At 36.8% G+C, this 26,670-nt stretch overlaps 1 protein-coding gene, 2 non-coding genes and 2 pseudogenes across 5 annotated transcripts in view; 1 reads left to right on the top strand and 4 right to left on the bottom strand.

The window, feature by feature from the left end:
- Nucleotides 1-26,670, bottom strand: part of RAB3GAP2 (RAB3 GTPase activating non-catalytic protein subunit 2) — a 99,272-nt gene that overhangs the window by 38,156 nt on the left and 34,446 nt on the right. For all 3 annotated transcript variants that reach the window (XR_013374271.1, XM_077887192.1, XM_077887191.1), the window contains exons 3-17: nt 25,130-25,253; nt 24,197-24,278; nt 22,258-22,305; nt 22,106-22,181; nt 21,676-21,777; nt 17,394-17,493; nt 15,389-15,487; nt 6,543-6,691; nt 5,619-5,698; nt 5,405-5,494; nt 3,955-4,094; nt 1,926-2,142; nt 1,216-1,359; nt 928-1,010; nt 526-590 (exon numbers count right to left, since the gene is read on the bottom strand). Coding sequence is in view for 2 of the 3 variants with exons in the window: in XM_077887192.1 (XP_077743318.1) it covers nt 526-590; nt 928-1,010; nt 1,216-1,359; nt 1,926-2,142; nt 3,955-4,094; nt 5,405-5,494; nt 5,619-5,698; nt 6,543-6,691; nt 15,389-15,487; nt 17,394-17,493; nt 21,676-21,777; nt 22,106-22,181; nt 22,258-22,305; nt 24,197-24,278; nt 25,130-25,253 (1,599 nt within the window). In the remaining variant the exon portion in view is untranslated. The remainder of the gene's footprint in view (nt 1-525; nt 591-927; nt 1,011-1,215; nt 1,360-1,925; nt 2,143-3,954; nt 4,095-5,404; nt 5,495-5,618; nt 5,699-6,542; nt 6,692-15,388; nt 15,488-17,393; nt 17,494-21,675; nt 21,778-22,105; nt 22,182-22,257; nt 22,306-24,196; nt 24,279-25,129; nt 25,254-26,670) is intronic.
- On the bottom strand, nt 6,963-10,335 carry LOC144307163 (proteasome subunit alpha type-1 pseudogene; annotated as a pseudogene).
- Nucleotides 8,211-8,317, top strand: LOC144307479 (U6 spliceosomal RNA). The gene has a single exon (XR_013374355.1). It is a non-coding gene; the product is annotated as a U6 spliceosomal RNA (small nuclear RNA).
- On the bottom strand, nt 12,794-12,925 carry LOC144307476 (small nucleolar RNA SNORA36 family). The gene has a single exon (XR_013374352.1). It is a non-coding gene; the product is annotated as a small nucleolar RNA SNORA36 family (small nucleolar RNA).
- Nucleotides 13,675-15,381, bottom strand: LOC144307387 (ATP synthase F(0) complex subunit f, mitochondrial pseudogene; annotated as a pseudogene).

Below are 26,670 nucleotides of genomic sequence, written 5' to 3'. Positions count from 1 at the left end.
GAAGTCATAGAAGACATGGAGCATGACTCCATTTATATAAAGTTTTAAAAGGCAGAAAATGCATCAGTGTCTGAAAGAAGCTATACAGAAATATAACTATAAAAAGCAAAAGAGAGAGAAACACAAAATTCTCAACACTTGTTACCTTAGGAATGAGAGAAGGGGCTTGAAAAGGTGTACGTAGAGCTCTTCAGAGTTCTTGGTAACATTCTATTTCTTAAGATGGGTGGTCATACATGTGTTCGTTATTATTCTTTAGTCAGAATACATGTCATGTATAGATGTGTGTGTATGTTTAAAACATGGACACATGTGTATGGTAATGTTACTTCATTTTAAAAAAAAGAAAGAAGGAAAGGAAAGACAATGGGAACTTCTATATGTGAATATAAAAAGGATGCATGAATAAAAACAGGAAAAGAGGAGGTTATTCTATCATGTTTGGAGGAAAAAAGGAAAATAAAGACTTTCTTAAGAGAAATATGTCACAGCTACTCAGCAGGAACATTCACATATCATACATACTTGTTTCTTTGTTGCAGGATACTTAATATCAAGAATTAATTCCTTTATTTGTGTTTCAACCAAATCTACAAAGAAAAAATTAAAATTTTCACTTTTATTATAAAGTAAACTGTATTCTGAAAGAATAATGCACATATTTGTAACCATCAGCCTAAAAGACTCCTGGTTGCTCTCACATTATTGTTTTATTGTTACAAATTTTAATATCTCCCAGAGGGTATGCCTCATGTTTATAGAGCAATTCCAATAAAAAGTATACATGATAATCTGCACCTCACCTTATCTCCAGGAATTAAAACAGCTAGCAAATGAACTGAAATATTTTGATTGCTGCGTGTAGAATACACTACAAATTTAGAAAATGACATAGGAGCATGTGTTATTTTTACAAAGGACACACACCGAGATTTGGAGATCTAGTTTTCAGCAGGGCTGCCAGTTTCTTCACGAGGTGCATGTCCTTGGCTCGTTCGCACTTCTTGTCACTAAAACAGAAAATACAACAAATTCTTATAGAATGTGAAATCGCTTTCCTTCTACGTCTGACACACTCCAACTCTCTTGTTTTATATTCTTCCTACTTAACTTCAAAGATATCTGTCTACTGAGAAAACAAGGAACAGTAACTACAAAGCAAACAGCAAAATAAGAGATGGAAAAGTCAGTGGAGGGACACTTCATGAATCTTACCTCAGGGCTAAATGGAAAGGAACATTTACTGTTTTCACACTTCCAGACACTGGATCAACAAGACAGATCTGGTAAGTCTGTGGCTGCCAACTCTGACTGGTAACGTTATTTAAGCCCATTATTTTATAGCCAGGATACAGAAGCCTGAGGAAATTGCAAACCAATATGGTAAGAATATTAGAGAAAAAGGGGAAATGCCACAAGTGCTTTTACGATAGGTAGGGACCCCTGAGTTATTATCAATTCAGGAGCACTAATAAGAAAAATAAACACGACCTGATACCAAAGAATAATAAAAATAGATCCTGACTGGTAAAGTTCTGCCTTGGTAAAATGTGCGAGGAAATGAAATGAGTCAGGCCTGTGTAGCAATGGCAAACACAGCCTTCACCCTCACTTAACATCGTCACCACAGGAATCTGAAGGAATCTCTCCTTTTGAGCCATGGAGACAGCCTGAGGAAGGGATGGGGACAAATGGCAGCACTCCAGGTAACTTTATTAAATTCAGTAGCATATCATGGCCTTTTCAGTAAGGCTTTGTTATTAAATCCTTAATCCTTAATTAGATAGCAGGCACTCGCAGGGAAAACCATAATAAAGAACACTGCAATTCTCAAACAACCTGCAATCTAATAAGGAGCTTTAATAAAAACTTCAATCAAAGCATTCCTTTTTGTCACTAGGAAAATGCCAGGGTTTACAGCTTACCTGCAGTGCTTTCCCACGTTGAAAGCACCTACTCTAGGCCCCTGCTGTGTGCTCCACACTTCTAAGATTCCCCTTCTTGGTGCATAGATCACGAGGAACTGAGCCACTCGACTTGGACCCTGAGTATTTCCAAAGGGGGAAAAATCCGCCTTTTCTGGTACTCTTTCATGGAGGTCCTCCACGATTTGGATCCAACCGATCTGTGCATCTCTATATCCTTGGAGACCGAGGAAAAGGGAAGCTAATTAGTTAATCTAGGTTCAAATGCAGCCTTCTGAAGCACTGTGGGATATTTCAGCAAGGGGTTTGAGAAAAGCTATAAAAGTACATTATCTTTTTATTATGAAATATCTTAAATACGAAGCAATAATTATAATAAATACTGACTCAATCCCAAAGCCTTATTAAATCTTAGTACATTGTTATATTTGCTTCCGATCACTTTTTTCCTTAAAAAAAAAAAAAATCATTATGGCTTTTTGAGTACCCTTCCTCTATCCCATTCTCTCCCCTCCTTCTCTTAAAAAAAAAAATCTAAAAAAAGAAAAAAACCCTCTCCCTTTAAAAAACCTGGGAGAGGTTATCAGGTTTGGATTTTAAATAAAAGTCCAATTAAAATATAAGAGAAAGAGATCAACTTGACTTCCTGCTTTTCAAATCCCTTGGTGCTATGCAGATGGGGAGAATATGGTACAAGGTGGTGGCAGGAAGCCCCAGCCTATGAGAGACAGATGCAGCTAACACAGTCTTCCAACTCAGTCCCTTCCACAGGCAACTGACCCCACTCTCTTCCAGGTGTGGGGAAAACAGCACTAGCTGCCAAAGGAAAAAGCAACAATGCCAGCAACAGGATCGCTACACTGGATCTGGACCAGCTGATATACCTATGTCTTCTATATTCTGGAAAAGTCTTGCTGAGACCCACCCTTGATGTAATCTCAGAAGACAAACACCAAGGAGAAATGATGTATCTGCAGTGCTGAAATCTAGATCTACAGACACCTAAACACATAACAGGCAACCACTGCAAGAATTCTCTGGCAAGAAGGTGATAAGGGTCTCAACCTGTCCAGAGTATCTTAATGTCCTCCAATCCATTATTCTTCACATTGCTGAACACAGACTAGACTGCATCACAACTGTAATTTCTAATTAGTAATCTGTGCTGAACGTTACTATTCCAGATGATTCAAAAAAATGCATTCTCCCTTCTTCCTTGGTCAAAAGAGATTTTATCTTTTTCAGGTTGACAGTATGCCTAGACATTTTCAAGTCTCCCTCATAGCTGGGTATGACTTATATGACTAAGTCTCAGCTAATGCACTGCAGAAAAAGCTTGGCAAAAAATCATCTTCAAAGTGGACTGGCTCAGTTGGTAGTTCTTCTTCTTCCTTTCTTCCTTCCTGGAATGCAGATAAGAAGGCTGGAGCTCCAGCAGCCATCTGAACCATAAAATAACCTTGAGTGGGTGGGGAGGTTCAAGAAGTGAAACTGGGTTCCTGAGGATATCATGGGCATATCATATTAATCCTGAACTTGGGTTTTTTATTAGCAGCTAACTACAACTCCTAACTGACATATTACCAAGAAATTTAAGTAAACTAACCCAAGCATACAGATATGGAAGTCAAGTCAGCAAAGATGGGTTTTGACATCTTTAGTTTGAAAGACTTAGCATTCTAGATTTGAAGAGAACGTGTGACTTAAGCATGACCTTGTGAAGTGGAATGAATTTAACAGGGGCAAGAAATTTGACAATGGGAATTTGACAATGACAGTAAGAACTGAAAAGTAAACAAGGAAGAGACTAAAAGTACCTATATAATTTGATCAGACTTAAAGGACAGATCAATTAGACTACTAGATCAAGTGTTACTAACATGAGTTCATGCTAAAAGGAAAAAAAAAAGACAGCATAAACATAATGGATTAAGCAATGCTGTCCACTAGAAGCTGAAGGATGATAATACTGCTCAACTACTGGGGTAAAAAAAAAACTTTTTTTTTCTGGATTTTTATAAGAAAGTACCTTTCCACATGCGTATTGCAATTCCTCTAGCTACATCCAATAAAATCACTCTGCCAAAATCATCTGTTACTGCTGCCAGTGTGTTACATGGAGACAGACATATACTTTCACCATGGCGTCTAGAATCTGGAAGTCCAAATCTGATATTTAAAAGAAAATAAAAAGCTCAAATCAAATTCCAATCTCGAAAAAACTGACAGAATCATGAAATGCATTAACAAAATAGACCAAATTTATTTTTAATAAAAAATTGTAAGCCCTGCACTGATTACTGTTTATTAACTAATCACACCAGACATTTTGCAACACGAAATGCATAAGAAGTTTCTTCCATTATAAAATAAAAATACCTAAATTTTATTTCAAAGATTTTCTATATAGATATCCATCTTTTATTTTTAGAGAATATCAAGTATAACTATCTTTTCTTGATTGTCATGTCATAGGAAATAGTGCCCTCACAACCAATTAAATTTTGGAATACTCTGCTGCCACAAAGGCATCTTTTGTCTAAGTTCGATTTTCTAATCTCTTCTTTCTGCTAGATATCATATTCTTCTGACACCAATGTACCTGCCTAAAGAACTCCCCCTCTTCTAAATAATTTTCTCTCAACTATTCTTGGTCTATAACCAATCTTACTAGAACTGTAAGATAAAAGTAGAGGTACGGCAAAACAAGCAGGTGTGCTCACTTAGAGCAAGTCCCTGAGACAAAGTGCCCTGATGTTATTACATCTATTTGGAGGCACAGAGCCATCTGGACTACTTCTTGATTCTTCAGTGAATTTAGAAAATGTGAGGTGTTCCAATATTTTAAAAAAGATGAAAAAATCTTAGAGGATAATCTTCAATAAATTTTAATAGATCTCTTTGACAAACATCTACAATGGGGAGAGAATTGTTTCCCTTCATGATAGTATTCTCTATTAGGTAATAAAAATAATTTAAAAACAAAATCAAGCAAGAATCATGCCTTCTTGCCCCAAAGCCCGACAAATACACTATCCTACAGCACTACTGAAGTAAACAAAAAAGCACAACCCTGCATTCTAAAGACTGCTTGAAGGCATGGGAATCCTTGTTTTTATGTTTTTTAAAGAAATCACTAAGCATTTTTAAAGTTTATATAGCTTACTGAAAAACGAAACTTAAAGAAAAAATCAGCTGTCACAAAACTAATTTTCTTGCAACCTAAGCTAAAGTTATAGGTGTTTGTTAAAAAAAAAAAAAAAAGCACACTCAGCACATACATCTTGAGCACCCACTATAGGACAGGGAGATAGCTGTGACCAAACTGGGGAAGACTCACTCTCCTCATGGACTTTATATTGTGATAGAAGCTCCTAAACCTCATTAGATCAACAGTCAACTAAGCACACTGAAAGACTATAAATTTAACAGTACATTTTTTAAAATATGAAAATCTGAGAAGAACACGACAGACTTGCCTTACAGCTAATGGGGTGGCTGGCTCCACCTTTGGTTTTTGCTTCTGCACTGCTTCCTCTTCGTGCTTGCTCTTCCAACCAAGCCAACCACTGAACAGAAAGAAAATTTAGAATAAAACCGATGCTTTCAGCATTTTACTGTGCAAATTACCAACACAGATGTTAAAACCGGGCAAGATACAGATAATTTTACAGGGAACTGTGGTAGGATTACCTGGCAGCATTAAATAAAGCAGAAGTGAGTTTACTTGCGACCGCCAGTGCCACATGAGACAGCAATGGTTGTGTGCTCCCCTGGAACATAGGACACGTGAAAGAGAAAACTGAATGGCTGACAAAGACATAAAACATATTTTCTAAACAGGGCTTACTTTTAAAAGTTTTGAAGAGCTGTAAAGTCTGGACTAGTAAAAATATTCAGCATCTTTCAGACCATACAATAAAATCTTTTTTAGGAGGCAGAGATACAATCAAACGTTTTAACTCTACAGTAGGAAATAAAATCACTAGTAAGCTATTTTGTCTTCAGGATTTCCCTCCTTTAATTGTAATTTAATTGAAAAAGTTTAAACTAGGATGTTAAGATGGCGTTATTCTGTCAAAGCCATAGACTTCCTATCTACACACAACTGGCTCTTGCCCTTCTTTTTTTTTTTTTTAATATGTCTTTTAATTAAAGTAAAGAGAAAGCTTAGACAATTCTGAGAAGGTGGGCTTTTTAAGCAAGAAATAAAAGACAAGCAAGTCCAGCACCTAACTGTCCCCTATTTTAGGAAACAATTTCCACCACTTACATCAACTATACTTGGCCGCTTTACAATTCCTGATTACTCAAATCCCTGGTGGGCCGACATTCATAACCCTGAGTGGCCAATTATCACATCAATATTTAAAGACAAATCAACTATCCAAGAACCAGGGGCATCAGAAACAGAAGAATCTATTTTACACTGACTTTAGTACTTTCTCAGTTCACCTAAAAAATTTAGAAGGAAGTCAGCATAGACTAATTTTAGCTTCAGTTGAAACATAGAAATGTAAATTACTTAATCTTTAAAGCTAACTTGTAATATCCAATTTGCAGACAAGTTGAGAAACCAAGAGAGGTCTTACTCATGATCAGTGATGAAACTCTTACCTCCAAAGCATAGAAGAAGCCAGTAAATGGATTGGACCCAACGGTGATGTACTGAGACATGGCAGGTAGACTGTTTTTAATTGCTGCATTAAATCCACCTATGTTGGAGGCAGTCTTCATTTGGTCAAAAGGGGAGAGAGTCATAATACCTGTTTTAAAACAACAACAGCAACAACACATGAACTGAACGCACTGAGATGGCATTGTCATTTTAGGTCATTAAATTTTTATATCAATTCCATTCGAAGATGCAAACTGCTTAGTTTAACAAATAAAAGTCACTTTTAAAATCTACAAAATCAATGTCATAAAATATTCATAAGATATTAAAGTGCTATCTATTTTTCTAAGCCATAAAATACAAAACAAAATTTAAATATTAATTTTTTAATGATACAAAACTCAAACAGTACAAAAAGTATACCGTCTGTAGATCTCCAGGTATTAATTGGTTCTGAGAGGCAACAACTGAAACAAGCTCTAATGCTGCTCTCCAGAGATATTTTACATACATAAATGACAACATACCAAGTAAGCAGATGTGTGCCTTATTTTTTTATTTAATAAAATATCAAAGAAACATGCCTCATTCTTCTCAATCACTCAGAATATTCTACTATATGACCATACCATAATTGATTTGACCTACTGATGGATATTTAGGTTGTTTCCCATCTTTTGTCACTACAAACGATACTGCAATATATATCTTTGATATGTCTCTGCACACCTACATGTCTGTGTGGAAAACTCTTATAGACAGAAGTGTGGGCTCAAAGGGGATCACATTTTTAAAAACTTTATCAAATTCTGTTATACTGGATTCCATAAAAGTATTGCTAATTTACCAAATTTTGGTTTCCACCAAAAAGGTCAGAGAGCATCTGTGCTCCCATACCCCTATTAACACAGCAAACACAAACACTTTCAAACGTTAACTTTGTAGTCCAGAAATCCCCAACCTTTTCTAAGGGAGAGTTAACTTTTCATTTCCCCAAGACTCTAAGAGCAAAGTAGACACCGATCACATGCCTGTGTGGAGCAGCAGAGGAAAAACCAAGGTCATGTAAACTCACCAGGGAGGGTGGTAGGGAGAAAAAGACAGGGGGAAATAAGCTTAGAGATCTAGGGAGTAAAGATGTACTGCTAAGATTCCAACCTATGTGGACTCAGGCACACATACCATAACCGAGTACTCATCTGGGATGTGAAGATACCCAGTTGGGAAGTGCTAAACTCAAATACACCATAGAATGGAACATGAGTTATTCTAATTTCCATATACAGGTGTTGCCTCTACTTTGCTTGCAAATGGTCAAAAAACACATTGTACCTGAAGAAGAGTCCTGGGAAAGGAAATACTGTCAAGGAATTCATGAGCAAACTATTAGCTGGATTTAGGAATTAAAGTGATCAAGTAACTTGTAGAAGTTGGACTATTCTGAAAGATCAGAGTGCGTGGCTCACGCTCATAAATGAATTCATGATTCAACATAAAAAATATTTTCACTACATGATAAAAATCTGTACAAGTTTGGTCTGAGTCTACCAGAATGAAATCAAAGGGTGAATTGTGTGGCACATAAATTGAAATTTAAGTTTTATTTATTTATTTTTTTGGCAGGTGAAACAATTTTATTTCACAGTTGTCTTTAAAACCACAAAGACGTGCTTGCTTCGGCAGCACATATACTAAAATTGGAACGATACAGAGAAGATTAGCATGGCCCCTGCGCAAGGATGACACACAAATTCGTGAAGCGTTCCATATTTAAAAAAAAATAAAAATAAAAATAAAACCACAAAGACATTATGTTCTTCATATAAAAACATTAGTACAGATAACTATACTTTCTAGAAAATGATTATATAGACCCTCTCAAAGAAAAATGCACACCATTATATGGTTCAGACAAGTTACTTGGGAAAAACACATCTGGACTGATTCCTAAAACATACCAGAAGACCACGCTGCATCTTTTGGTTCAAAGTATAGATTACTGTCCTCAGTAAGGGCTCCTGCATTCTTACATATTTGATAATACACATATAGACTGGTTAATGACTTAATGCTCCATTGCATCAGCCTTTTCTAGAGGTTCATCAGCAGGTTGAGCAGGCTGTGCCTTTCTCTGTGGTCTTCCTTCAAGATCTTCCAGGAACGGAGATACATCATCATCATCATCATAAATCGTAAACTCCAAGTCTTTACCAACAATTCCAATGGAAACATTCTTTGTAGTTAGGTCCTGTTCTGCAGAAAGTGTCTCTCGTAAGGCACGCAGACCATGTTTAACCAGTTCATTCAAATTGCACTCCATAAACCCAGACATATGTCTCTCCAAGTAAGTACGAGCTGATTGAGAACGGGCTCCAATGGACATGGCTCTACAGTCAAAATAGTTGGCAGATGGACAGGTTTGGAAAATGTGAGGGCCCATATCATCATAACCAGCAATAAGCAGTCCAACACCATATGGTCTCCGGCCATACCGTTGTGTTGGTATCTGGGTCTTGCTTCTAATTAGAGATACAGACGAGACACAGGAAGAGGTCTTTCAAATACAAATCTGGAATCCAAACACTCCTGGCGCATAAAATTACATAACAGTCTAGCATCAGCAGAAAGTCCCACAATTGAGATACCAATATGGTTATCAACATGAAGAATTTTCTTTTGATGAGTTGCAAGCTCTGACTGTGCTCTCTTCAATGCAACCAACACTGCATGGGTTTTTGATTTCAGACCAACTGTGGCTGAACCTTGTTTGACAGCTTCCATTGCATATTCAATTTGATGAATCCTGCCCTGAGGGCTCCAAACAGTGACATCATTGTCATACTGGTTGCGAAACATGGTTCCGGCGCAGGTTCTGCTGCCGAAATTTAAGTTTTAAAATAACTTCCTCATGTTCCTACACACTACAGGTGGGAGTATAAATCGCTTTAAGCTACCCAGAGGACAATTTCCTGATACATATCAAAAATTTTAAGTGAGTTTAGTCTAATTTATTCTGAAGAGGTGATGGCTGATCAGTTCTTTCCATCCTCACCATTACAATCTTCCCCTTCCCACAATTCCAGTCATCTACTTTCAGTGCCAGGCACATCTAGATCCTGTTGTCAACTGTACAGCCTCTGAAACCTTGATTTCAAGCATAGCACCTTTTGACAACCAACTCGTGGCTTTCCATCCTACTTAGTAAGCCCTATAATAATTTCACCATATCATCAAGAGTTTTAATTCACTAACTCTACTATTTTTTCACTACTGAGTAACTTCTGCATTCATTCCCCTTATCTGGCTTAGATTTGTGTTGCATCATAATCATTCTCTTGCAGACACCTACAATTGCTCTGTGTGTCTCTCTCTCACACACTCAACTGGCGAAATCCTAATCTGGATGAACTAAACTTTCTGCATCCTCCACTTTTTACAGCAGAACAGCTGACCATTGCCAGAAAAAAACAATACACCTGGGTTTCAAAGTAAGGCTCACAGACAAATGGACATCCAAGACCAGCCCCAAATCCTACTGTCCTCCTCGACCCTTACCCCGACGCCTCCATGCCACTCATTTCCCACAGTCTACATCTTACTGACGACATCCCTGTGGTATAGAGAGCTGTCCTGCTGTCTATACTGCGGCATAAGGGGTGGAATCTAGAGGGCCTGAGTAACTAATCTTAGCATTATATATCACTGATTTAAGGTAAATGAAGATACAGTTTATTGAAAGCCCCTCTTTCTCCCTTCATATTTTTCCAATATACACATATTTCAATTTTTTATTAAATTCGCATTTACTGTTTTCATTAAGAATGATGTAAATATTACTCACTGCTGAGACATGCTGCCTACTGTAATAACATTTCCTTAGATGTGAGTTTTTTTTGTATATCCTGAACATCTGAGGTCTTTCCACACTTTGAAACACCTTAGTATAAATATTAATATAATTTATATTATAAATTATAATTTATAGTTAAAAATACATATTAAAATATAATATTTATAAATTATAATTTTAAATATAATTTATTAAACATTAAACCACTATTAAAATTAAGAATTAAATATTACCATTATTATAATATGAATACTAATTTAAATCTTAAATAAATTTCCATAAAGTCAAACTCATTGGATAATTTTCTAGGTCTATTATAGTGGCTCCAGAAGACATCTTTGACAAAATAATATTTGAGCAGAGGCTTGAATGAAGTGAGAAAGCCATGTGGCTAGCTGGGTAAAATTTTCCAGGCAGAAGGAGCAACAATTAAAATGTTCTCAAGTGGAAGAATGCTTGATGTGTCTAAGGGAAAACAAAGAGTTAACATGGTGGAACACACGGAGGGGATACCAAAGAAGATAAAGGTGAAAGATGTACTATAAAGCAGGCAATGTCAAGCCTGGATGCCTCTGTAAAACCTTTGGATTTTATCAGGAATAAGACAGGAAGGCGTTATAAATAATATTTTGTGCAGAAGAGTGACAAAAACATGACCTACATTTCAAAAAGAATATTAGCTGCTAACTGGTGAACAGATTTTAGGGAGGGAAGAAAGGAAGCAGAAAGACCAGTTAGAACGTTTTTTTCCTCAACAGTTCAGACAAGACACAATGGTAGCTAAGACCACCACACTAACAATGATGGAGATGAGCAGTGGCCACATAGTGTCTACTGCGCAGAAAGAGACAAATGGGAGTTTGGATGAAAAACATGAGAAAAAAGAGAGGTCAAGGATGACTGAGAGTCTTTTGGTGTGAGCAAAAGAAGAGATGATACGGAAGAAAAAAGGAGGAACAAATTTGGGGGAGGAAATGGAGAATTCTTTTTGGATATGTTAAGTTTAGATAGCAAGGTGGACAAATTTCGTAGGAGCTAGAAAAGGAGCATGAATTTTAAGGAAGAGGTGAAGACTGGATATAAAAATGGAGATGCTGTGATTCAGTTTCCTGTTCTTGTGTTTCTAATTTTTGAAAGTAGGAGTGGAAATATTTCTCCTTTGACCTACTCCAATCTAGCCTTCATCCTCACTGGTATCAAAAATTTTAAGTGTGTTTAGTCTAATTTATTCTGGTCCACCTAAAGTGCTCATATCAGATTCAATGCAGTGCTCTGTGTTGTCAAATTCAAAGGACCTTCTCCTTTTCCTGAATTCTATAAAGCATTCCAAATTTTCATCAATAATCTAGACTACTTCTCTAAACTTCAAACACATATGTCTGCCTACTTGACACCTCCATTTGAATGTGTAATTGTGTCACAAGTTAACCTGTTAAAAAAACATAACTCTGATCTGTCCCTCTCAAGCCTCTTCCTTCTCCTTATTCTTATTTTTGTAAAGTCTGATCATGCACTCATTTGCTTAGATTTAAAAACTAAGAAATCCTTAAAATAAAATAAAAAAACCAAGAAATCCTTGAATCTTTCTTTTCTGTCATTTCTCATAACCATCCTTTTCCAATTGCAAAATGTATCTTAATTCTGTCTACTCCTACTCTACTGGCGTCCACCATAGGCAAAGTTGTCATTTTCCCCTAGTACAACAAGCTCCTTGTCTCCCTGCCTTTACTAAAAAGTAAAAAGTAAAATAAAAATTTTACAAGCCTCTCTCTAAGCAGCAGGTCAGCAGGATAATTTTAAATATCCCATACCCAGACTCATCAATGACATCTACTGTATTTAAAATAGAATCCAAACTCCTTGCCTTACATGATCTGACCCCAGTCTACATCTCTAACCTTGTTCCACTGACCCTTACTCTTTACAATCAAGTCATATGGACCTTCTTCCTGTTTCTCTGGACTTTGAGGCCCCACAGGCCTTGGTCTTTGCTGTTTCCCCTGACCAGAATGCTCTTCCTACACCTCTTCAAATAGCTGGCTCCTTCTCACCCATCACATGTTACTTCCCTGGAGAAACCTTTCCTCACCAGTCTACCTGATGTGCCCTCTCTCTTTACTCTCCATCAAAACCCTCTGCTTATTTTCTTCGTGACACATACCAACATTTGGATATTACCAAATTATTCATTTGGTTTAATTATTTATTGTGTGTCTCCCTATCACCAGAATGTAAGCTCCATCAGGGCAGGGTCCTCTCTGCCTTTTATTTCTAGCTCCAATATTAATTAGCACCAAAGACATAATAAGTATTCACTGCTTTGTTGAATGAATTCATTAAAACTTTACATAAAGATGTACATGCATAATAAAGTCCATTGTATCTTTTTAAAAAAAATCATTTTGTAGGCTGGGAGATAAATGAATAGAATAATATTTTTTATCCAATCATTTTTCCTAGCCCATTTCAATGTTCCAAAGTTCAATTAACAGAACAGGGAAGCTACCCTGAACTGAACTCAACACTTTGGAATTTTGTGCAAAAAAAGTAAAGATGAACTGTCTACCAGTAAAGCACTTACTGTAGAGTATTCCACAGGAGAACTATGCAACAATAAACAAAGAGATCTGGGTATCAGGTATGTTCTGTCCAACCCTGCAGATTTGTACTCTTTCCTTTTCTCCCCACCCACTCCTAGGGGCCAGTGTTGAAGATTATGTTGACCTCCACCTGGATTCCGACAATGGGAAGCCTCATCAGAAGATCAAAGACAGAAGGGAAATTGAAGGCAGGATACCTATTTTCTGTGACATTTGAGCAAAAGCCAACCTGCTCTTAAGATGCTGATTCTACTCATCATCTCCAAGTTCTGGAACCACACCAGGCCCTCACCTCGTCTGGCAAGGAGTGGTTAACAGTGGGCTGCTAAGAAGCCCTGACATGCTGTACTATCCTTTATGGTTCTCCCACACCACATCTTTCTAAATAGTTTCTCTATAAATAAAATGTGTTTCAATTGTCCTATTTCAAGGGTGCCATCTGTCTTCTATTAGGATCCTGATAAAAATGTGTATTTAGCAAAACTGATTGAAAGGCTCTTTCCGATTAATTAGAAAAGGGCTATAATATAGCTGGTATGATATTATCCTATTTGTGAAAACCCATTACCATATAACCATATCTATATTATACATGCATTTCACACACAAGTCTGTAAGATGTTTACCAAATACCAAAATGCCAATGGTATTTCTGAATGGTAGGGTTAAGGGGATATTGTTTCTTTTTCTCTTTATATATTTATGTGTATTTGAATTTTTTTAACAAGCATATATTGATAAACAGAAAAAACAATTTTTAAAAAATATTTCCTTCTCTACCCCCCATTTCTACTACCTTAATTCAGAAACTGATTGCTTCTTACCAAGATAATTACAACTTCCTTACTGTGCCTAGTTTCTAGTCTTGACCTCTACAGTATAACCTCTAAAAAACTTCCACAAAAGTGATTTTTCTAACAGGCTAAGTGATAATACCATCCTCTTGTTCAGAATTCTTCAATGGCTCTCAATGTTGCTAGAAGAAAAATCTAAATTCCTCCACATAGTATATAGGCCCTTCAAACTCTGATTCCTATTTACATGTGTGCTAGCTGGTTGTCCTTAGTACCCATTAGTTTTACAGCAGGTGATGCACTTCCACCCCCAAGCCCATGGACACATGTTGGCTCAAATGCCACCTCTGTGCTCGTTCTCCTGATCAAGTTCTTTTTTTTTTTTTTTTAACCAGTCAACTTTTATTGGATATTAATTGTGAATTAAGCAATGGAAGGATTCAAGGATGCCAGGCAAAAGTCATGGTCAGGAATGCCAAATGTGCCTCCACACTGGGCCCTCTTCAGTGGTACTTGTGTAGCCGTTCATGTTTGAGCTCCTTGTAAGAACCACAGTGGGTGAAAAGCACATAAGCAGCCAGCACCATAGAAATCCCAGCAACGCCCCCTTTCTTCACATTGATATACTTGTTGTAATACCGGTAGTAACCTCTTTGAAATGCTCCAGCAATGCCCTTAGGGGTGAAATCCCGCATCAGTATCCAGCCTGGCAGCTCTCCTAGTTTCACCTCCATGAGCTTCTTTTCCTTCACTGGTATGGGCGATGCCATCTTGGAGTCCTGGGTGTCCGCTCTGCCTCCTGATCAAGTTCTACTCTTTCTTCCGATTTCAGACTGAAGTCAGCCTCCTGGTTCCCTACATCGCTCAGTGTTAGGGGCTTCTCCTCTGCTCTCACTCCAGCTAGTCCACTTGTTGACTACTGCTATAGTACTGCAATTATTTTCACATATGTCTTCCAACTAAACTCGCACTTCCTTGATGAGACCATGTCTTTTCCTTTCTACATTCCCAATCCCCAACAGAGTGAGTCTTCAAAGATGCTTACAAGGAGAGATACATTTTTATCTATATTCTGCTGGTCTAAAAGTTACATTTTTTTTAAAGATTTTATTTATTTGACAGAGAGAGAGAGCACACAAGCAGGGAAAGCACAGAAAGAGGGAGAAGCAGGCTCCCCACTAAGCAGGGTGCCTGATGTGGGGTTCTATCCCAGGACCCCAGGATCATGACCTGAGCAGAAGGCAGAAGCTTAACTGACTGAGCCACCCAGGCATCCTAAAAGGTTATATTTTTAGAAGATTGAGCTATATGGTAATTAATTACATGGATTAAACATATCTGCAAAAAAAAATTAAGTCAAATAATGAAAGACTTAAAACTGTTCAATATTGCTGAAGACATAATTATTAAAACTGTTACCACTTCTTAAACACATACACCTATGATAATCCGTAAGTCTGGAGTAACTTCCAAGTATCTCACTACAAGTGATGCATTTTTCTTTTCACATAAGAATAAATGTACATTTCTAACAAATGAGACACACTGATTAAAAAGTAGAAGTAGTAAATTCCATAAAAATGTGAACTAGTAATGCTTACCTATGCTAGCATGATCAATAATAGTGTCAATATCTTGGAGACCCCATTTCTTATAAGCTAATGGTGGGGGTTGAATATTCTCATTGCCCGATGCTGCAGCTGTTAAAGAAAAAAAAAATCAAACTTAACTATAATGAAGTTTTATAAAAAGCCATTACAACTGTAATAACTTCATTTTTCACTCTAAAATTTAAATGAAAAAATAAATAAAATTTAAATGATAATAGTGAGGCAAGACAATATAAACAAGGCTAAAGTGAACTTTATTCATGCCAAGACAATACATGAAAAATGCAAATTTTTTTTTTTTTAATTTTTTGAAAAATGCAAATATTAAGGGTGAGTTGACCGCCACAAAGATTTTGGAACATTCGTGTAATTAGAGAAGGCTGTTAAAAACCCTAGACTATTACTAAAATTTAAGGTGAATTCAAACTGAAATTGGTGACAAATAAGCAATTTCTTCCCCTTGAGAAAGACAGTGGATAAAATCTGGGAATAGCTACCAGTGCCTTAACTTGGGAAAAACTAAAAACCTGATGATATGCATGGCAGGAGTGCATATATATAGCAAGGTCTCTAAGGCAAGTAACCAAGGCCAGCCTTGATAGAAAGGTATGTTAACAGCAAAAGTATCACCAGAAAGAATTAATAAAAGGCCCCTCACTGTCCAGTATTTCTTCCTAGTGAGTAATGAAAGAAAAAGCAATATTACACCTCTTGCCAAAGATTCAGGCACAAGATCCTATTTATCAGCAAATTTACTGTTTATTTGCACACAACAACTTCTTGGCTATGCAATCAGAATTCTTTTTAGAGCAACTTATGATAAGAGGGCACTAAATGGCTTACTTACTTCCAAGGAGACAAAATGGCTTTATGGTCTTAAACATAAAAGTAAACAGGAATTCAAAAATAATAAAAATTAAATGGCTGACAATACCAATAATAATCATCTATTTCTAGTTTATTCCATTGACTGAATTCTTACTTGCAGAAAACTATCAGTCTCTTTAGGCAATATATTAGCAGTAACTACTTTAAATGACCTCAAGATAATGATGCTTATTGCGGCTAAATTTAAATAATTTAAAAGATTATGAAAGTTAGTATAAAAATTCAAACAAGTTCTGACCTAGTAGAAAAGCATATACTATTAAAAACCCACATAACCCAAACTTCAGGATTTTACCAATCACATCAATCTGCAAACTAAACAAATTCTGTCTTAGGGCCATTAAGGCCCCTCTACCAAACCCAGAAGAAAAGGAGGAAGTCTGCACTAGCACTGCTATTTTCACTGGGTTTAATTAAGGCTTTTCTAAAATCGGGATCTTGATAGTGTGTTCTTCTCTGGCAGCATTTTTGCTTCTTTGTGGTAAATAAAATACTAGTGTGTCTCCAAATAATGGCATCTTGAATTTGAAGAAATACAACTCCATTCTGTGTCTTCTTTCAAAGAATGTAAACTCTGAGTAGTAAGAGTGAGAACTCTTCATTATCTCTGTACTTTTTACCCCTCAGTCTAGAAATAATGTAGTTGCCCACACACACATTGTTCAGGCCTCTAACTAGTCCATTCAGAAGCATTCCAGGTTAGCAAACAAAGCTGGTGTTGACTCCCTGTTGAGTCCTGCCTACCAGAAAGAAAACCTTCCCCTGCACAAAGTGGTACCCTTCAACTTCATAAGGATGAAAGCAATGCAGAATCACAGGATTCTAGTAGACCAGCCCGAGAGCTGCTGATCTAGTGAGAAATTTGATTCCATGGGTAGACGCAATGCAATCCCTCACCCCAATACGTAGAAAGTGTAGATTTTCAGTCCTTGCCTTTACTTACTCATCAATCTATCCAACAGTACACTCCCATTTCTACAGTAGCAGGAAGTTTTTTCCATAAATCTAGTACAGAGGTCTTTTTTAATGTAGAGCACATGTTTAATTCTCTAAGTAGGTTAAATTAAGTAAGATGTTAGAAGTTAGATACATCTCATCAAACAATTACCTTTTGCTACCTGATTTCGACAAGCACGAAGAGATTGAAAAAGGCTAAATCCATCAATAGTCACAATGGCAGCCGGATATAAGATACTCAACTCTTCATTCTATTCAAGAAATAAGAAAGAAGAAACTATTACGTTTTCATCATTCCCAAATAACCTTACCTACTTTTGTATTAGAGGTGAATGTCAAGATTAATGAAAAATAGAAGATGTTGTGAAAATATTAATGAAAAATAGAAATAACTGTCAATCACTCAGCATATAAAACATTACCAAACAGAGAAAAAGTAAAAATAAATGCAAAACTAATTTCAGGATGCCTTTTGGCTAAGCACTTAAAATTCTTCTCAAACATGAACCTTCTTTTTTTTTTTTTTTAAAGATTTATTTATTCATGAGACACACACACACACAGAGAGATAGAAGCAGAGACATAGGCAGAGGGAGAAGCAGGCTCCAATGCAGGAAGCCCGATATGGGACTCGATCCCGGAACTCCGGGATCACGTTCTGATCCAGAGGCAGACACTAACCGCTGAGCCACACAGGCATCCCAAACATGAGCCTTCTTACACATGACATATAATGCTTTCAGGACAGGTGGTGAGATTAACAAAAAAGTACAAGTTTCATAAAAATTAAATATACTCATTGTGCAAATACAAACAATATATTAAAGTATATAGTAGAATGTGTTATTACTCAATGTGTCAATGATATTTTTCCATTTAAGTGAGCAATCATTTTTTGTTGTGGCTATGCAGCACTGCATCATATATTCCAAAACACAGTGAACCAGTGATAGACATTTAGTTTGGGAGACAAAGCAGATCAAACCACTCTCCTAAGCCCCTCCCATAGCTTCTAACTGCACTTACAATAAAGTCTGGCCTCTTTATCCAGGCCTGCAAGATGGGGCACCCATCTCTAACGCCATCTCACCTCTCCCTCCCTTGCCCCTTGAATGAACAAAGGCCATCATCACCTCAGAGCTCTGAACGTGCCTAGACCTTACCTCCCAGATCATCACCAGCCTAACTCTTCTGATTATTCAGTTCTCAGCTCAAATATAGTTCTATACAGAGGCTGCTCGCAAGCCTCTAACTCAGACAGCACTTCCATCCTTCTGCCTCATTACTATCTCATCCACACGATTACTTCCTTCCTATTATCTATTAGACACTGGAACCATCTTAGTATCTCTAGTTGTCTATTTCTGGTTTCCACCCCCCACCCCCCATGAAAGGAGAAATCCCTGGGTGTCTGGTTCCCCAAGGAATTCTCTGTGGTTGGAACTGGGCTGGGCACATAATAGGCAGTAACTAAATATTTATGAATGAATTAATACATTTTCATTATTATAAATATCACTGCAATAAACATTTTCCTGTGCATATCTTCTCACACTGCTGTAAATTTCTTCAACTGGGTCTCTGGGTCAGAATGTTCTCAATTTTCACCCATATTATTAACTGCCCTCAAGAAAGTACCTGCCAGTTTACACTTCCACCAACAATATACAAGAGTGCTTGCTTCTCCATATTGTCATTAACAGTTTCATTGTCAATATGAAAGGTGAAAAACTATCCAAATGTAGTTGCTGCTAGTTCTTAGGTTATTATTTACGTTCAAAATTTTTTCATATTCTTTTTGACCAATTATATATCTTCTTGTAAGAACTGCCTTACCCTTTTTCCTACTAGACCAATAGGCTGTTTCCGTTTTTAAAAGAGATTTGTGGGCCAGAAGGAATAGGAGCCAGGGGAAAGGAGCTGGCATGGGTGCTGACATAACAGGGTCACAAAGCTAAGCTTGTATGGCCCAGTGACCGTGACAGCAAGGAGAGAGCCTCCTTATTGGTTTGGAGGAGCTAATCACCAGCAAGTCAATTATCTCCAAAACCAGAGAGTCCTCCTGAAGAATGAAGATACTAATACAGACACCAATGGTCCAAAAGCTGTAAAAATTATGCTAGATGATGGAGATGTTTGTGCAGAAGACACAGGAGTTTCTCTGACATTCCAGACACATTCCATTTGGAATCTTCTCGTGCAATGCCCTGCTGTCACTTCTACTATACTCAATGCCCCCAGAATTGAATCAGAAGAAATCTGCTCTGTGTTCTTTCAGATTTGGAAGTATAATGAAGAAGATGCAAATATATACTTTTGATATATAAACTTATGAATCAGATCAAAAGAGGCATATGTAGAATACAGAGTAAAAACAAAGACTTCTGTCTTCATGTTCAGTAAAAATTATTTTTCAACTAATACATTTTCTTGACTCATGAACAGCGAGTATTTAAATGATCTTTTCCCACTAGCTTTAAAAAAAGAAAAAAAAATAGTATAGACATAACTAAGCTTATAGGGTTTAAAGAACCTTCACTATCCAGAGAATTAATAGAAAACAGCTCTTGAGAAGTATCTTCAATGAACAGATTATCTTCTTAGATTTCCAAGAGCTCCTTCTTCATTTCCTTCAGTGGTTTTATTTCTCCTATCTTCTGATGGTGATTATTATTAAGATTTAAGTTTTCAGTCTTCAAGTTTTATTTTCCTATATCCTTTACTTGGGAGAACTTATTCATTATCTAGGACTTCAACCATCTTCCTCAATCTAGTCTTTGTGCCTGTGTAGGAATTCTGTATCATTACAGCCATACTGGTACTTTCTTTTTATTTCCTACCATCACCTCAAATTCAACATGTCCAAAACCAAATTTAACAACCCTAATTCACTGCCAAAGCAGTTCTCTCTTCCAACTTCGGAAGTGTCAGTGGCACTCCTTGGCATGGGTATCTTAAGAGTCAACTCACCTTCCTCATCACTATTCCACATCTCTATACAATAACCAATCCTGTCAACTGTTCCTGTAAAATGATTTTTGGACTGGCCCTCTCTCTTTCTTCACACAGCCATTATAGAGTCTGGTCCCAACACTGCATGTCTGATATAGATAACTTCAAAAAATCAGATAATTAGCCTCCTTGATTCCAGACTCTCAAAACTCCAATTTCTCCTGAAGAAAGAGTCCTTCAATATCCCTTTGATACATCACTTCCTTCTCATAAATCTTTAGTTGCTCAGCTCATCTCCTGAATCAATTCTGATTTTTTACTCAGTTTTTAAATTTATGGAAATGTAGCCACTCTGCCTATTCAACAGTTTCTCACTACTTACTGACCTAAGTTTCTCTGTTGTTTCATACACAGTCCTACATTTGAATCCCCTTTTATATTTCCCCTAGTTACCTAAAATACTTTCGCCTCTTTTCCTATCAACTAATTAGATTCTATAACCATTATTGGCAGCTTAATTTAAATCTCACCTCCTCAATGAAAGTTTCTTTTACTGTCCTCATTCTAATTGAGCTCTTCTTTCTCCAAACTTACTCAGAATCTATTTCAGGCCATGTAAAATAGCAATTTACTAGGTATTGCTCTGTATTACTGATTAATGCACTCAAAGGTATTAATAGGAATTAGTCTAGTCTCTCTTACTAGATTAAGTTTCTTCTACAGCTCCAGTCCCCATAGCTCCAGGCCATCTCTCATACAATTTAAGTCCACATAGGTACTCAACACATGCATCTGTTTACCTGAAACCTTTTGGAAACAGGACAGCAAAAAGAAAGAAGGCATATATTTACATAGATTTGATGGTATATACTGTGAGCCAAAGAAGAGCATATTAGTTTACATGGCTCCACAATTATTATTATTATTTTTTGACTGTGAGACTATGAAACTCTCACAGAGCACTTGCAAAGTGAAAGCCATACATTTGGAGAGCCTTAGATACAAAACTGTATGTATCATCTTCCACCCAAATCTTCAGTGAATCAATTTTCCACTATCAACAAAAACTTCACCCCCTTTCTGAGAAACAGATAAATACAATGTAGTAGTAGTATTAAAAATAGAGTCAGAATTTTTTTCTTTTTTGTGTATAATTCTGACACCTAAATCCAAATAAAAAAACATATACCACATTTGTGCCTTAAGTTACTATCAAATTCCAAAAATAAGAAACTCTTTTGGGCTTCTGACTAAAGTGTTTTATTGTACTATAGAACAAAATGTATGATATTTCATTAAATAAGTAAAAGCAAGCCTGGGATTCTTTACTCAGTTATAAACAGGTTATATCTCTGGAATATGACAACACAGCTAACTAACTATGCCCCAAGACAAAGACAGCTTTAAGTTTCCCAATAAAGAGAGAAAACACTACCTCAAAGTAAAGCCACTATTACTCGGAACACAATCTTTTACACTACCTGTTCGGTCACGCCAGGATGTCGTGGGATTTCATAGGTTCTGCACTTCAACTGTAGCACCAGCTCTTCATTCAAAAGTTGTGCAAGCAAGAGCACACCATTCTAGGGAGGGAGCACAGAGAAGAGCCTTGCTTGTTTTCTTATTTCTTACCAAAAGACCGGAACAAGCATGGCCAGGTAAAGACTGTCATTTCCCAACAGTTTTCCATGGATATTAGGTACTCTCTCTCAGAAGAATACAGCTCCTTTTCTCTAGAGCTTCTACCAGAACTTTCCACCACAACCTTTCCCCGTCCCTGCTTCCACCCCCATGAAGCAGCAACTACACATTCCCAAGCACCAGGTAATGTAATGAGTCAGGAACAAGTATAATAGGGATGCATAACTAGATATTCCAGTCAAGTGGTGTTCTCTACTGTACAACACTCACCTCAGTGTAGAAGCGTACATAACCTGAAGTAAAGCCCACCACAATGCAGGTCCAGTCAGGACGCCCTGTGGAACTCCTGTTACAAACAAAATTTATGATTTTAATAGCTCATAAATCAAAGCAAAGCAAACAAATAACTTATTTATCCTTACCTCTTTTGGCTTGCTAGTGGGATACATAGAGCACTGGTTACACATTCTCTAAAAAGAAAAGCAGAATTATATGCTTATTTAATGAATTTATCAATTACTTTTATTTCCCTATAATTTAATGTTAAAGGGCAACCAGTGGAACATGAGCTCTGTGGACCAGTTTTATTCAGTGCATAAGTAAAAATATGGTGAAACTCTACTGTAAGTAGAATCATGAAAATCATTTACATAAGAGATGCCTGGGTGGTTCAGTGGCTGAGTGTCTGCCTTGGGCTCAGGGCATGATCCCAGGGTCCTGGGATCGAGTGCTGCATCAGACTCCCCACAGGGAGCCTGCTTCTCCCTCTGCCTGTGTCTGCCTCTCTCTGTGTGTCTCTCATGAATAAATAAATACAATCTCAAAAAAAAAAAAAAAAAAGGTGCCTGAATGGCTGGGTTGGTTCAGCATCCAACTTTTGATTTCGGCTCAGGTCATAATCTCAAGGTCATGAGACTGAGCCCCATATTGGGCTCTGCAGTGAGCGTGGAGCCTGCCTAAGATTCTCTTTCTCCCTCTGCCCCTCTTCCCCCCTCGCTCATGGTGTGTGCTCTCTCTCTTTCTTAAAAAGAAAAAATATCATTCACATAAAAGGTAAAGTCACATTCTCCTGAGGGCAATAAAAAACAGTATTTTTCACTCTGTATTGTCATAAAAAGCATAAAAGAAAGCAAAACTTTACCGTACACAACTGATTATATACAAAACTGAGAAACAGCAAATCATCACGAGCAGTCATTTCCTACCCCCCTCTCCTCTCCATCAGCAAAGCACTGGCAGAGCGTGGGAGGTATGTCAGTCACATTACAGGCAAACCATATTCCTATAAGTACATTATTCTAAGGATGAACTGCATTTTAACTAGTTGGCTTCTTCCTTGATATTTTGCAGAAATTGCCCCCAGACAACCCATTTCTCAGCACATGCTCCACTGGATGTTACATAAAAGATTCTCTTTGTGACATGTGGACTTGAAAAATCTGTCAGGAGCTCAGAGACTAAGCCTCAAAATTAAAATGACTCCTACTGACTGACTTTAATTTAACCTGTCAACCCTCAGGACCCATCACCAGCTTATTCAAGAAACTATAAACACTCCTGCCCCATACATTATGTTAGGCAACCACTGAAGAAAATTTATCTTTTGTTTGTTGTCTTTAAAGTAATTGAACCATTATGTTTGCTTTGCATCTCTGACATAAATGTCATCAAAATGCTAGACTAAATGACTTAAGGAGAAATACTATCATTTGTTTTGATAAGAGTAGAAAACATTCCAATGAATATCTACAATGTGCCAAGCATTATTGGTTTGGGCTTCCCCGTGGGCTTCCCCGTGGTTGTCTTTTATCTAAACCCAAAGTCTAAAAGATCTTACTCATTCTCATCAGGCAGCTTTCAGCCATACACCTTAAAGTGAAAACAGTTTTTGGCTCCAGGATCCAGGGTAGCAGCTCCACCATATAATCACACCAGAGAACTGCCTTCCTAGGTCCTTAAGAAACCTGAATTGACTATCTTGCCTTTCTCAAGTATTTATGAGTTTTAAGAATTAATGGAGTACTGTCCCCTTTAAGTACAAGGCCAATGCCACCAAAGCAGAGAAAATAATGACTGCCTTTGACTTTTTGGCGAAATAAAATTAGTGATGAACACAGGAAATGGCAAAATGTAGAAAGTAAGGGATTCTGAATTCTTCTTTAAATCTCCCCTGCAAATAGGAGTTAAAAAAAAAAAAGTAATCACATAACTTAAATTTGCTGACCAAATCATGCTCTACAACCTCTAGTTTGGGTTGAATATACATTCACTACATATCCCAGTGGTAAAACTTCTTAGAGATCAAACAATTTCACATACACGTTTAAAGCACAGGGAAACAAAAAATTAACTAGTACCTACCCTTCTTCGACATTTAAAGAACCACTCCAGCCAACAGCAAATTGCATTTCTTCCTTTCCTTTATCACTGTACTTCCATTTTGCTGAAAAAATTATCACATAAAATCACTTTACAGTATACTAAAACAGTGATTTATGAATTTCATGGTTTCACTTTAGAATGAGTATAGAATGTAATTGTTCTATATTAATGGGCTTGGGTCTCTTTATAGACCAACATTGAAGAGATTTTAAAAGATTTTTATAAAACTCAACCCAGGCTACTCTCCTTTACTCTCTCCTTCCTCCAATTAAATTCATCTAATGTCCTAGTTCTTGCAGAACAGAGTTATTAATTCTTACGTAGCACCCCATCTGTTGTACTTATAAAATGACTTTCATCTTTACTTTTTTATTAGATTTATGCTATAGGAGGATAAATTTGGTTTTAAGACCGTTCCACAGCCATTTACTAGATGATCTGATTTTGATGAGGTTTTTCATCTCATATGTAAATCTTAATTTTAATCTTCAATGGAAATTATGAACTGAAAATGTATGCCTCAAAAAAGAAACTAGAGTCCTATGAGTTTTCAAGTCATGGTTGAAAATCACTTCATTCATATTAGTACTAAAAAGGGGTCAGCAGCCTTTTCAGCTCTGACTGCCCCTTGCAAGAACTGGGCAATGCTTGCTTAGGTCTCTGAAGTGCAACAGACCCACAGCTAAAGTATCTGAGCCAAGAAAGAAAAAGAGAGGAACAATCAACCAAAAGAAGAAAAGAAAGTGAGAAACACACACAAATAAAAAGTGCTTTACAAAACAGGAATCACACTATAGAATGTCACCATACAATCCATACAACATAAGTAACATGATTTCTTTCTACTTAATCCATTTCTGTCCTACTCTATGCATTAAAATAAAGTACACTGAAAAGAATAAGAGTACTTACGCACTAGAAAGACTGCTTTTTGCCCTCGAGCTATAACCATAAGATCATTGGTTGGAGATAGGGATAAAACACAATCTTGCAGCCAGGAAGTTTTTTGTGTTTTGCAACTATTTCCTTCTTCTTCCTGCGGGTAAAACTTCAATTATTCAATAATAATTGAATATTATATTCAAAATATTACACTCAAATATATTTGAGTGTATTCAAATATATCCAGAGTATTGCATCTCAGTCTATCTGCCTTGAGGGACGAGGGGGAACAACATCTTCCCATTTCTTCTTAAAAGTCTCAGTAAGATTCCTTATCAAAACATGTCACAGATGACCAAGAAAGAAAATAGCCACTACAAACTAATCTCAGTTTTAAATATTAATGCAAGAAATTTTAACACGAGCACATATTGACTAGTAAGACATTAAATTCAGTGAATAATCTAAATTCAGAGAGACAGCTAAATTATCTGCAGCTACACAGCAAAAATTATCTAATGCTTATGGCTGTAGAATCAATAAAAATATGTGATAAATGTGATACTTTCTCCTGAAAGTTTTTCATTTGAACTGAAAGGTGTTTTCATTTTTAATTGAAAAACGATTTATAAAATAATTAGAGGAAAATCTTCATGGTTAAGAATTCAAGAGATCTAAAAAGGTCTTTGAAAAGTCTCTCTCATACTCTTAATACTCTAGCCTCCTAGTTGTTCATTCTAGAGACAACCAGTGTGATCAGTATGTTTTTCTAGTGACAGTTTGTGCAAATAGATTACTCCTCTTTTCCCGCTTTTCTTACATAAATGGTAGCACATTATACACTTCTCTATACCGTTTTTCTCTTAACATATATCTCAGACTTCATTTCCCATGAAGTTTATTTTTAAGTTGCATAGTATTCCACTGTATAGACACACCATAATTCAACCCGTCTCCTATTTGTAGACATCTGTGATGTCTACACTCTGCTGCTGCTACAAATCATGACATGGTGAATAAACCTTATACTCCTGCCAGTTTGTGCAGGAGTTTATTAGTAGGATAAATACCTATAAGTGAAATTGCCAGGTCAAAGGTAATACGTATTAGTGAATTTGCTAGGTACTTCCAAATTGCATTCCATGGAGGTAGTATTAATTTATACTCCAACCAGCAAGCTTTGAAAGTGTCTGCTTCCCCACAGACTTTTCAAAAGATGATTTCTGGATCTTTGTTAGTGTAACAGATGGAAAATGGTATCTCAATATACTGCCTTCTTATTGAGAACAGGACCACCAGTCTGTTCCTTTCCTTTGCAGATTTCCTGTTGGGTTGCTATTCTTCTTATTTATTTGTATATTTGTGTATATATATTCTTTACATATACAGAAAATTAGCCTTGTGAACATTAAGACTTGCCAGTCCATGTGGCAGCTGAATTTGCTCCATGTAGAATTTTTTTAATGTCAAGTAGGTAAATTATTGATCTATTCTCTTATGGCTTCTAAGCTTTCTGTCATAGGGACTCCTACCCTCAGCCCTACCCAGTGGCTCTTAGACTGAATTAATCA

Source organism: Canis aureus, chromosome 38, assembly GCF_053574225.1.
Source record: "Canis aureus isolate CA01 chromosome 38, VMU_Caureus_v.1.0, whole genome shotgun sequence".
NCBI classification, from domain to species: Eukaryota; Metazoa; Chordata; class Mammalia; order Carnivora; family Canidae; genus Canis; species Canis aureus.
This window is presented reverse-complemented; position numbering and strand designations above follow the sequence as displayed.